The 13,550-nt window shown below is 38.2% G+C and overlaps 1 protein-coding gene across 1 annotated transcript in view; it reads left to right on the top strand.

Annotated features, from left to right (window-relative positions):
• VWDE (von Willebrand factor D and EGF domains) overlaps positions 1-13,550 on the top strand; it is a 78,001-nt gene that overhangs the window by 12,246 nt on the left and 52,205 nt on the right. The window contains 3 exon segments of the mRNA XM_010862176.1: positions 1,433-1,617; positions 3,275-3,506; positions 11,877-11,942. Of these exon segments, the coding sequence (XP_010860478.1) occupies positions 1,433-1,617; positions 3,275-3,506; positions 11,877-11,942 (483 nt within the window).

The raw sequence follows: 13,550 nt of genomic DNA, 5'->3' as shown, positions 1-13,550 counted from the left end.
CTTGTTTTTGCTGACTGTATAGAGCTTCTCCATCTTTGGCTGCAAAGAATATAATCAATCTGATTTCGGTGTTGACCATCTGGTGATGTCCATGTTTAGAGTCTTCTCTTGTGTTGTTGGAAGAGGGTGTTTGCTATGACCAGTGCGGTCTCTTGGCAGAACTCTATTAGCCTTGCCCTGCTTCATTCTGTACTCCAAGGCCAAATTTGCCTGTTATTCCAGGTGTTTCTTGACTTCCCACTTTTGCATTCCAATCCCCTATAATGAAAAGGACATCTTTTTTTGGTGTTAGTTCTAAAAGGTCTTGTAGGTCTTTATAGAACTGTTCAACTTCAGCTTTTTCAGTGTTACTTGGTCAGGGCATAGACTTGGGTTACCATGATATTGTATGGTTTGCCTTGGAAGTGAACAGAGATCATTCTGTCATTTTTGAGATTGCATCCAAGTACTGCATTTCGGACTCTTTTGTTGACTATGATGGCTCCTCCATTTCTTCTAAGGGATTCCTGCCCACAGTAGTAGATATAATGGTCATCTGAGTTGAATTCATTCATTCCAGTCCATCTTAGTTCGCTGATTCCTAGAATGTCGACGTTCACTCTTGCCATCTCCTGTTTGTCCACTTCCAATTTGCCTTGATTCATGGACCTAACATTCCAGGTTCCTATGCAGTATTGCTCTTTACAGCATCGAACCTTGCTTCTATCACCAGTCACATCCACAACTGGGTGTTGTTGTTGCTTTGGCTCTATCCCTTCATTCTTTCTGGAGTTATTTCTCCACTGCTCTCCAGTAGCATATTGGGCACCTACCGACCTGGGGAGTTCATCTTTTAGTGTCATATCTTTTTGCCTTTTTATACTGTTCATGGGGTTCTCAAGGCAAGAATACTGAAGTGGTTTAACATTCCCTTCTCCAGTGGACCACATTCTGTCAGACCTCTCCACCAGGACCTGTCTTGGGTGGCCCCACATGGCATGGCTTAATTTCACTAAGTTAGACAAGCTGTGGTCTGTTTGATCAGATTTGCTAGTTGTCTGTGATTGTGGTTTCAGTCTGTCTGCCCTCTGATGCCCTCTCTCAGCGCCTACCATCTTAATTTGGGTTTCTCTTACCTTGGATGTGGGGTATCTCATCCCATATGCTGCATGGCCAGAAAAACCCCAGAACAATGAATTTAATGAAAATAAAGTCCTTGAAGCTCAAATATCTCAAAAACACATTCCACAGAATTTGTTGATTAGCTGATTGTATTTATGGAAAGTGCATATTAAGTCATTTTTGTTTTAGCAAGCGATCGCGATATATGAGATGGTCTTATGTACACTTGTAGGTTTATTTGCTCTGTTTTTGTTTTGGGAATCAATTTTAATTGAGGAATGAACTATGTCAATGAAGAAAATTTATAAGGACATCTATCTTTCCAATCTAGCTTGGGATTGCTTTCCTGGGGGACACCAGTTTCTTCAGAGCCCCTATAAAAATGTCCATTTTGACTCCTTGCACCTCCAGTAGTCAGCCATTCAAGACCTGATATGTGACCATTTCCATTCTCCTGGATGTTATCGATTTCTGCTCTTTGATAGACCTGCTGAGATGCTGACCAAATGTGCTGAGGTATCAACTCATTAATGTTAGCTCCATGTGCTTTTCTTATGTATTTTTTTGCTATAAGGATTGAATCTTGTTACAACCAATTTATAACTCACACTGCAATATTTTTTTCATCAAGATTAAGTTAATCTGAGGGAGTATTACCATACTTCTCTATTCTGACAATAATAATAGTTAATGTAATGCCCAACAGTCCACCAATTGTTTTTATTTACAGTGTTTATAGAAGACAGTCTATCATCATTATTCTTACCATATAATACAGGAAATATATTTTTGGGGGTTAACACTTCTAGAGTCATCAAGATAGCAGGTCAGATAGCCAAGTTTTGATCACAGGCAGTCAGTCTCCAAGGTTCGTGTACTTAACTTCAGTAACTTGCAAATAGTAAAATCCTGCCTATTTTAAGTGCCTGAGTTGCTTCAGTCATGTCCAGCTCTTTGTGACCCTATAGACTGTAGCCTGCCAGGCTCCTCTGTCCATAGGATGCTCCAGGCAAGAATACTGCAGTTGGTTGCCATGCCCTTCTCCAGGGGATCTTCCTAACCCAAGGATCGAACCCACATCTCTTGCGTCTTCTGCATTGGCAGGTGTATTCTTTACCACTGAGCCACCTGGGAAGTCCTTTCTTTATCGTTACCTAGCATTTTAAATTATTATACCCACATTTAAAAAATTTTTTAAAGTGGGAATTATTTTCCTTTTTTAGGTATGTAATATAGAAAGAACTTGGGAAAGATATCCTAATTTGGCTTCAAGTGAGGCTTTGCCTTCATTTTTTTCCCCCTAATTGCTAACCAGTTGGTCCATCACCAGATTTTGAGCAATCCTTTCTTTCTCCCCTGATTTTTTGATGCCTTCTCCACTCTGCACTAACATCTTACACATACTATTTTCAGAAATTTTTCAAGAAATCTGTAAGATCAGTTTATCTTTGTGCTATATATTAAGATAACTTCAGGTTGACTTAAGATGTATCAGCTATTCAGTAAATTCACTTATAATGAATTTATCTTGTTCACAATATAAATGAATAATAATAAATGTAATAAAAAGTATTTGAATTGAAAAAAGATTGTATCAATTATGAGAAAGCTACCCTTAAATTTATGGCTATCCAGGTGGCTCAAGTGGTAAAGAATCCATATGCCAATGCAGGAGATGCAGGCAGGAGATGCAGGTTCAATCTCTGGGTTAGGAAGATCCCCTGGAGGAGGAAATGGTAACTCACTCCAGTATCCTTGCCTAGAAAATTCCATGGACAGAGGAGTTGGCAGGCTGCAGTCCATGGAGTCACGAAGAATCAGAAATGACTGAGGACACAAACACATACCCTTAAATTTACTATTAATGACTTTATCTTTTCTTTTATGGTACAGGCACAAGTTATTAGATTTTTTTGGTGATTGATACTTTGATATTTTAAATATTAAATATTTAAATATTAAATATGGATGGCATCACCGAATTGATGGACATGAGTTGATGGACAGAGAAGCCTAGGGTGCTGTAGTCCATGGGTTCACAGAGACTCAGACATGACTGAGCAACTGAACTTTAATATTTTAAAGGTTGTTTAAAAGAAGATATAAAATTGATGTATCTACCATGTATGAAAACAAATTGGTGTTTCCACTTTTGTTTTCTCTGCTTCAAAAGATGAACCACTGTGGAACACAGGCCCCCATGTGGCTGTCTCTGAAAGATTCAGAAACATTGCCTCCACCTGGGGAACTCAAGCAACTGACAGCTTGTGCCACATGGTGATTTTTGTTCAGCACTGTGAAAGACTGCTGTCTTTTTCAAATCCTGGTGTCTGTAAGAAACTGTTGAAAGTTTTTTGTGTACTTCCTACAACCCACTCAAGGATGCATGGGATATTGTGCAGAAGGTAATAAAACATGTGGAATGCACATGAATTGCTAGTGTTGGAACTCTGTATTGGTGTGTTTGTGCCATCCTCTGGATGGGGTTTATGGAGCTAATGTAAATCTCAGTAAGATATTTGGTTTACTGCTGCTGCTAAGTCGCTTCAGTCGTGTCTGACTCTGTGCGACCCCATAGGCGGCAGCCCACCAGGCTCCACCATCCCTGGGATTCTCCAGGCAAGAACACTGCAGTGGGTTGCCATTTCCTTCTCCAGTGCATGAAAGTGAAAAGCGAAAGTGAAGTCGCTCAGTCGTGTCTGACTCTTAGCAACCCCATGGACTGTAGCCTACCAGGCTTCTCCATCCATGGGGTTTTCCAGGCAAGAGTACTGGAGTGGGGTGCCATTTGGTTTACTATTATTGCTAAAATGAGGCTAAATTTCTGGCTTAAATTGGCCATATTTGTTAAGGGTTCTTTGCCAAGATGTTTAAATCGTCAAAATTATTTGTTAATGTGGAAGTGTGAACAGTTAATATCAGCAATGGTAATTGATACCACTTATCTACTAGTAACATTCAGTAGGAAGTACCTTTCTCCTTTATGGTATTCTTCAGTTCAGTTCAGTCACTCAGTTGTGTCCGATTCTCTGTGACCCCATGGACTGCAGTACACCAGGCTTCCCTGTCCATAACCAACTCTCGGAATTTACACAAACTCATGTCCATTGAGTCAGTGATGCCATCCAGCCATCTCATCCTCTGTCATTCCCTTCCCCTCCTGCCTTCAACCTTTCCCATCATCAGGGTCTTTTCCAATGAGTCAGTTCTTTGCATCAGGTGGCCAAAGTATTGGAGTTTCAGCTTCAGTGTCCGTCCTTCCAATGCATATTCAGGACTGATTTCCTTTAGGATGGACTGGTTGGATCTCATTGCAGTCCAAGAGACTCTCAAGAGTCTTCTCCTACACCACAGTTCAAAAGTATCAATTCTTCAGTACTTAGCTTCCTCAAAGTCATAACCCCAGTCTAATCATTAGCAAGTTCACATAAACCCAAATTGAGGAACATTCTACAAAACATGTAAATAGTACTATTTAGAAGTGTCAAAATCAAAGAAAACCATGAAAGAGTAAGAAATTGTCAAAGATTGGAGAGGACTAAGCAAGCATGAGTAAGGCATTATGAAGATATCCTGGACTGAGTAACTAGAACTTTTTAGAAAAGAACATTCATGAAAAACTGGTAAAAATCTAAACAGAGACTTCAGTTTATTTATGAGTAGAATCCTAAAGGCAATTTTTTAGTTTTGACAAATGTATCATGGTTTTTTTAATAAGTGAACATTAGTGGAACATGGATAAAGATTATAAGGGATAGCTGTGTGTTATTTTGCATACTTTGTGTGAATATAAATCATTTTAAAATAAAATGCTCATCACAAAACAAACCAAAGTTATTTTGGAAAGCAAAGAAAACTGTGAATGCAATAGAGATTGACTGGTACAGGGATGCTATCTTATAAGGGCACCTGGGAAATGTCTCTCTGAATAGGTGATGAACTTGAGCTGAGCTCTGAATGAAGAGAAAGATGGGAATAAGCATTCCAGGTAAAAAGAACAGCAAATGCGAACGTCCTTAGACAGTTGTAAAGATGGACACTCGAGGAACTGAAGGAGAAACAACATGGCAGAAACACTGAGTGGATGATCCCTAGGAGGTGAGATCAGATGAGATGAATTTGGAAGGGGGAATCTATAGGGCCTGTAGACCATGGTAAGAACTTACATTTAGTCCTAGCTGCAATAAAGTCTAATGGGATTTTAAATAGGTGAATAACATGATCTGAGGATTGTATTCAAAAGGCTACTATCCCTGTAGAAGACTCTATCTAGGAGGCTATTGCATTAATTCAGTAGAAAGATGGTGGTGGCTTAGGGGTTGGGGGAGGTGGAAATGGCTTAGACTAGTGGAAAAGGAAAGAGGGTATTGAGTTGAGATGTCTTTTAGAGATGGAAGCTTATGTATTAGATATGGGAGAAGATGGAAAGAGAGAAACCAAGAACAACATCTAGGTTTTTTTCTTGAGTAATTGGGATGGGACAGAGTACAATCACACTGGCTGGGGAGAGAGAAAGGAATCAAGAATTATGTTTTGGCCTGTTATCTAAGACGGGGCATGAGATATACAGACATAAAATACATATCAGACTTGTGACCTTGACACTGATCATGGTATTGACTAAGGATATTGAAGAATAAGGACCCTTACAGGGAGCCCCAAAATATATTGTCATGGAGCTCAGAATTGATAACTAATGAATCTAATGAATTTTTTCCATTCCTTTCCTTTTATAGCTAAATTATGACTTTGAATTCTTTGAAAATAGACAATGTACTCTTTACATCAATAGCAGTGTTTAATAGAACTAGTGGCCCAACTCAGCTGCAAGGAACTCAAAATAGAAACTACATAATGGCATTTTTTTTTTTTTTTTACTTTGAGAGCTTAGACAAGTATGAAGCTGATAAAGGAGGGATTTATTCCTGGTTGAAGATGGGGGGTAGTGTGCTGATATGTGACCAGGTTATGGGGGAAAACCAGTCCCCTTCTGATTTATTATCTGATCTCATCCATATGTAGGAGACTGAAATACTGCTGTGGATCAGTAGGCAAACATTGCTTCAGCAAATAATAATTGTATGGGTAACATCTGGGCTTCCCAGGTTGGCACTAGTGGTAAAGAACCCACCTACCAATGCAGGAAACTTAAGAGACAAGGGTTTGATCCCTGGGTTGGAAAGATCTCTTAGAAGTGGGCACAGCAACCCACTCCAGTATTTTTGCCTGGAGAATCCTGTGGAAAGAGGAGCTTGATGGGCTACAGTCCGTAGGGTCACAAAGAGTCAGACACAACTGAAGTGACAGTATGCACACACACACACACACACACACACACACACACACATATGCATGGGTTACATCTACAAACATTTTCATCCTGAGATTACTAGACTCACCAAATTAGAAAACCCCAAATGACACAGATACACCAAACCAATGGCAAAGAATATACATTATAAATTACAATTAATTTCAGTAAATTACAATCGAAAAGATTAAAAGTTGTAAATACTGGAGGTAAGGAGAGGATAAAATTTATGATGTGGTGTTGTCAAAGAAAGCTTTTCTGAGCACAGGGCACTGACACTGAGAGTTTGAAAATGAATAGCTCTTGGTCAGAAAAAGGGTGAGGGAAGGAGCTTCCCAGATAGCAACAGTAATACATGGATGGCCTTAATGTTATTACGATAGGGTATACTCACAAAAGTAAGGGCAGGACAAAGATGTTGGATCTCAGTGAGCAAGTGAGAGCATAATAAAACATGTACTTGGAAGGGCTGCTGCTGCTGCTGCTAAGTCACTTCAGTTGTGTATGACTCTGTGTGACCCCATAGACAGCAGCCCACCAGGCTTCCCCGTCCCTGGGATTCTCCACGCAAGAACACTGGAGTGGGTTGCCATTTCCTTCTCCAATGCATGAAAGTGAAAAGTGAAAGTGAAGTCGCTCAGTCGTGTCCGACTCTGTGCGACCCCATGGACTGCCGCCTACCAGGCTCCTCTGTCCATGGGATTTTCCAGGCAAGAGTACTGGAGTGGGGTGCCATTGCCTTCTCCGTGGAAGGGCAGTGGGGCCTAATATTTAAGGAGCTCTGCATTTCATTCTCTGTGCACTGAAAAGTCTTTGGAGAATTATCCTGGGAGAGTTAGTTCGTAAATGTTCACATTCCTTACACAGCTGTTGGCCAACTAAACCTGGCTGCAGGCAGTATGTTCAGTAGGGAAGGGTAGCATCTGCTCAGTTAGTAAAGCTCGTGTCTTTCACTGGAAAGGAGAAAATCCAGAGAGACACATTAGCTTCACTCAGTGGCCAAGCTGAGATATTTTGAAAAATATTGTGTGTTTTCTTTTTTAAGTATTTTTCAGTACTCTTTACACCATATTTTTTCAACACTCTTTACACATGGTACCTCAGACTGTAAAGAATCTGCCTGCAATGCCGGAGACCCAGCTTCGATCCTTGAGTCAGGCAGATCCCATGGAGAAGGGACTAGCTACCCACTTCAGTATTCTTGCTTGGAGAATCCCATGGACAGAGGAGCCTGGCAGGCTACAGTTGATGGGGTTGCAGAGTCGGACACGACTGAGTGACTAACATACTTTTTATAAAATTTCAAATAATGTTATCAAATATTTATGTAAATAAATATTTTTTTTTGCAGATGTTTCAATGGAAAGAACCAACAATTGACCAACACTGGTGGTGGTGGTGGTGTAGTCACTAAGTTGTGTCCAACTTTTGTGACCCCATGGACTGTAAACTGCCAGGCTCCTCTGTCCATGGGATTCTCCAGGCAAGAATATGGGGGTAGGTTGCCATTTCCTTCTCCAGGGGATCTTCCCAATCCAGGAATCGAACTGGGTTTCCTGCATTGCAGGCAGATTCTTTACTGACTGAGCTATATAAGAGAAGCCCTATCAGTTTAAGAAATAGTGGCAACTGTTTAAAATTTAAAAAAAAAATAACTTTTACTCTAGAGAATAGCATAATAACATACAAATAATTACTTCAACAGAAATTTTATTTTGTTATTGTTTGCATTGAATTTAGAAACTCAATATTTAAAATTTGCATTTCACAACATGCCCTTAAAATGTAAGAAATATTTCCTGTTTTATTGATATTACTACTCATTCAATTTCTCAAGCCTGAATATTCAGAATTAATTCTCTCATTCTCCATATTCAAGTCCTCATACTGGTTTTAGGGAAAGGGAGATGATTGTTATTTTTTATTTTTAATATACAAGTTAGTCAAACATATACATAATTATCCTCTCTGATATGCCAGTAAAAGCCTACCTTGAAGTACCATTTAGACTTCAATTAAACGTCATAGATAGCAAACAAAAATGTCACTTAATCCTCTTAAGAATTTCTTTTTCATGCTTAGCAAGAATCTGGGACAAATGTTCAGTAATGATGGTGATTTGGCCACTTTACAATGTCAGGCTGCAGTGTCTGTGAGCCTAGAAAGGCTCTTTCTGCACGGTGATAGGGTGAAGGTCTAGGTTTAGCCTTTTTATCTGCTTTTAGACAGAATAAAATGAAAAACCCAAAGGCTGAAAGAGGGCTGGTGGTAACTGAAACTTGCCCCCCTTTAAGGAGCTTATTTGGGAAAAACCTTATCACAACTATTTCAGATTTCCCTGGCTTTTCTCAGTCTCATCTTCAATGAGACTATGAAATGTTTTTTAACTTGGATGTATTTCTACCCCAAACCTATGGTGATTGGGTAGGCAACAGTCAGTCATATTTACCTTAAAAACCATCAGAAAAGCAAAAATTAAGGGAAAAAAATCTCACTTTAATAGTATATTCTCATGACTAGGTTTTGTTTTTTATAATTCATATGTCATTTTCACACAATTTATCTACCCTTAGTGATTTTTAGAAGCCAAATAAGAAACACTGATTTAAGATTATAATTGTAAAGAGTGTCATTTAAACAAAAAGATTGAATGCTTTTATTAGAATAATGCATGGAAAAATATTTTTCACATTTTACATAGTTAGCAAAATAGTCCTTAAGCTATACATGAAGAGGCAACATATCAATTGAAAATAGGCTATGAGAAATTAAGATTGTATTCTAGAAAGCCTGCAGCACCCATGAAAAAATAAAATAGCATAGCTAATCAACCAACAAGGAGATAAAATGGAATCATAAAATATACTGTTTGCTTGAGGCAGAAAAATGTGAAAAGTGCCAATAAGACAAACAGAAAACAACAACATGGTAAATTTAAACCCCACAATATCAATAATCAATTAAACAAAAATGGTCTAAAACCTCAACTCAAAGTCAGAAACTGTCAAATTGGATAGAAAAGTAAGACACAACCATGGGGTGCCTAGAAAAACCAACTTTAAAGATTTCTAAAAATGAGGTTGAAAGTGTAAGAAAGAAAAAGATCTACTTAGGTAACACAAATCACAAGGAATATGAGTGGCTAAATTAATAGACAAAGATTATAGAGCAAAGAATATTACATGGAAAGGCAGCATTCATTTCCTAATGATAAAAGAGTCACTTGAACAACAGAACATAAAAATCTAAATCCTTAATGTACCTAATAACAGAGATTCAAAATATATGAAGCAAACTTACCCATCTTCAAGAAGAGATATACAAATCTATAGTCTATGTTGGAGATTAATGCCCATCTGTCAATAACTGAGCATGTAGAAACAACAGCAAAGTGGAGGAGACTAGAAAACCCATATTATCTACAAATTGCAAAATTGGAGGAGGCTAGGCAATCAGTATTATTTACAAATTGTACATGAAGCATTTACTGAGATATAACACATTCTGGGCCCTAAATTAAGGAAATTAGAATATTAGAAAAAGTTTGAAGTTAATTAAAAGAAAAACCTACTACACATTTATATTGGAAAAGAAAAACAGTTACAAATTAAAGGCCTCAGCTTATACACTGGACCTAGAAGAAGTACAGATGAGACCCAGAGTAAGCAGGAAACGGAAATAATGATCAGAGTGAAAGTCACTGAAACAATACACAAAACAGAAAACTCAAGAAAATTAAAAGGTAGTTCTTTGAGAAATTCGAGAAAATTAATAAGTTCCTAGCCAATTCAATCAATAAAAAAGAAGATAGAAACTACCAGTATCAGGAATAACAGACATAATATAACTACAGATTCTACATATATTACAATAAAGGATTACTATGAATAACTCTGCCAACGAACTCAACATAAATGAAACAGACAAATTTCTTGAAATATGCAAAATGAAAGCTCATTCAAAATAAATAACTTCAACGACCTAATGTCTATTCAATAAACTGTATTTCTAGTTAAAATCTATCACACAAAACAAGGAAACAAAAACTCATGCCCAGATGACTTAGGAATTCTTCCCAACATGTAGGGAGGAAATACCAATTTTACACAACTCTTCCAAAAAATATAGAAAAGGGACAGCTAACCTTCTGCGCTGCTGCTGCTGCTGTTGCTGCTGCTAAGTCGCTTTAGTGGTATCTGACTCTGTGCGACCCCATAGACGGCAGCCCACCAGGCTCCCCCGTCCCTGGGATTCTCCAGGCAAGAACACTGGAGTGGGTTGCCATTTCTTTCTCCAATGCATGAAAGTGAAAAGTGAAAGTGAAGTCGCCCAGTCGTGTCTGAGTCTTCGTGACCCCATGGATTGCAGCCTTCCAGGCTCCTCCACCCATGGTATTTTCCAGGCAAGAGTACTGGAGTGGGGTGCCATTAAACTTCTGTGATGTCAGCATTATTCCAAAAGTAAAATCAGATACAGGCATTACAAGAAAAGTATGGAGCAACATCCCTCATGAATATAAATACATATGACCAAAAAAACTGCACATGAAAAAAACCACGTAGTGATTTGGGTTGCAAATAACAGAAAACAAGTAGAAATAATGTAAAAAGAAAATCAACACTAAAAGGTTTTAGGATATGTCATTGAATCTGAGGAAGAGTTAAATGGAATCCCTCAGAAAGTGTGGGCAAGAGAGCAACTCCATTATCTTAGCCGTAGGAATCTGCCTGGTGGCTCAGACGGTAAGGAATCCACATGCAATGTGAGAGACCTGGGTTCAATCCCTGGGTTGGGAAGATCCCCTCGGGGAGGGCATGGCAACCCATTCGAGTATTCTTGTCTGGAGAATCCCCATGTACAGAGGAGCCTGACTGGCTACAGTCCATTGGGTGGAAGGCACATGGGGAATAGGGAGGGTCGCAAAGAGTCCGACACAACTGATCAACTAAGCACACACACAGACATCCCTATAGAGCTCCATTATTAACCTGTCTCAGCTTTCAACTCCTCATCTCTGTTTAGTTCTAAATTCTTCTGGGAAGCAATCTGATGAGCCTATCTTTGTTCATAATGTGCTGAATTTGGCACTGGGGTATGAGTACTACCATGATGGCGGTAGACTCAGTTTTATAATCCTGTGCATGACTATGGAGGAGGCAGTTCCTAAGGAAGGGATGTCCAGGTGACTGCTATAAATTTCTGGAGATTGTAATGTTTCATTACTTAATAATGCAGACTAAAATTTAGAATCCAAGATATGAATGCTAAAATTGTTTCAAAATATGATTCTAAATTATCTTCATTTGATCTCACCTTGAAAAGGGAAAAAAAGTATTATAAAAGAAAAATGAGAACTAGTAAATCTTAACCTATATTAAAACATACTTCTCAAAAAATTGTCCTCTTAGATATCACCTATTTATCTTATCAGTTGGATAAATCTATACACCTTAACCTTTTGCAGCTGTTTCTGATGCAAATTTATACCCATGTGGCCCTGATGAAACTGAAATTGAAGGTGACTGTGTTTGTATCAGTTTGTTTTTAACAATGTATTTATAAACCAATAATTTCAAAAGGTTTTTATTTTCTGTAACTTACTTTATGTGTTGAATTATAGTAATATTCGACAAATAGTCTAGTGGATATCAAAAATAAAAATCACTCTATTATGCCTTTAAGAAATAGTCTTGGAACTGGCAGAGGTATAGAGACTTGGGTATATTCATGTCCTACAGATATATGTGTATATTGGTAGAATCTTTTCATGAGAAAATCTGGCAATTCATCTCAACAGCCTTAAAAATTCACATGTATTTATATCTAGGAATTCCACTTTCAAAATCTACCTAAAGAAATATTTAAAGTTAGTTATAGGAGCATTTTTCAAATAATATGAAAAAAATTGCACATATCCAGTTCCTGCTGGTTAATTCAATAGTTTTGATGCATGCATTATGATGAAATATCTGTAAACAATATTATAATGCAAGGATACATACTTTGACCTTAGTAGTAGTCTTGGTACTTTGTACCAAATAAGCTTGAAAGATAAACCTAAAAATGTTCATGGTGGTCCCTTCCCAATCAATATTTTTCATTTTCTAATTTAAATTTTTAAAAGTTATTTCAAATGTTAAGGCCCCCTTCCTGCAACAAAAAACTCTAAATAGTTTGTCTAATAAAATTTATGATGTCTAGCTAATAGGGGGCAGAAATTAAAATTATTTATTGAAACATTAAGCTGTGAAAAGAAGAGAAGCAAAAAGCAAAGGAGAAAAGGAAAGATATAAACATCTGAATGCACAGTTCCAAAGAATAGCAAGAAGAGATAAGAAAGCCTTCTTCAGTGATCAATGCAAAGAAATAGAGGAAAACAACAGAATGGGAAAGACTAGGGATCTCTTCAAGAAAATCAGAGATACCAAAGGAACATTTCATGCAAAGATGAGCTCGATAAAGGACAGAAATGGTATGGACTGAACAGAAGCAGAAGATATTAAGAAGAGATGGCAAGAATACACAGAAGAACTGTACAAAAAAGATCTTCACGACCCAGATAATCATGATGGTGTGGTCACTGACCTAGAGCCAGACATCCTGGAATGTGAAGTCAAGTGGGCCTTAGAAAGCATCACTACGAACAAAGCTAGTGGAGGTGATGGAATTCCAGTTGAGCTATTTCAAATCCTTAAAGATGATGCTGTGAAAGTGCTGCACTCCATATGCCAGCAAATTTGGAAAACTCAGCCGTGGCCACAGGACTGGAAAAGGTCAGTTTTCATTCCAATCCCAAAGAAAGGCAATGCCAAAGAATGCTCAAACTACCGCACAATTGCACTCATCTCACACACTAGTAAAGTAATGCTCAAAATTCTCCAAGCCAGGCTTCAGCAATATGTGAACCGTGAACTTCCTGATGTTCAAGTTGGTTTTAGAAAAGGCAGAGGAACCAGAGATCAAATTGCCAACATCTGCTGGATCATGGAAAAAGCAAGAGAGTTCCAGAAAAACATCTATTTCTGCTTTATTGACTATGCCAAAGCCTTTGACTATGTGGATCACAATAAACTGTGGAAAATTCTGAAAGAGATGGGAATACCAGACCACCTTACCTGCCTCTTGAGAAATCTGTATG

The sequence above is a fragment of the Bison bison genome, unplaced genomic scaffold, assembly GCF_000754665.1.
Source record: "Bison bison bison isolate TAMUID 2011002044 unplaced genomic scaffold, Bison_UMD1.0 scf7180017864479, whole genome shotgun sequence".
Classification (NCBI taxonomy): Eukaryota; Metazoa; Chordata; class Mammalia; order Artiodactyla; family Bovidae; genus Bison; species Bison bison.
Note: the sequence above shows the minus strand (reverse complement) of the source record. Positions and strands in the feature narration are given on the sequence as shown.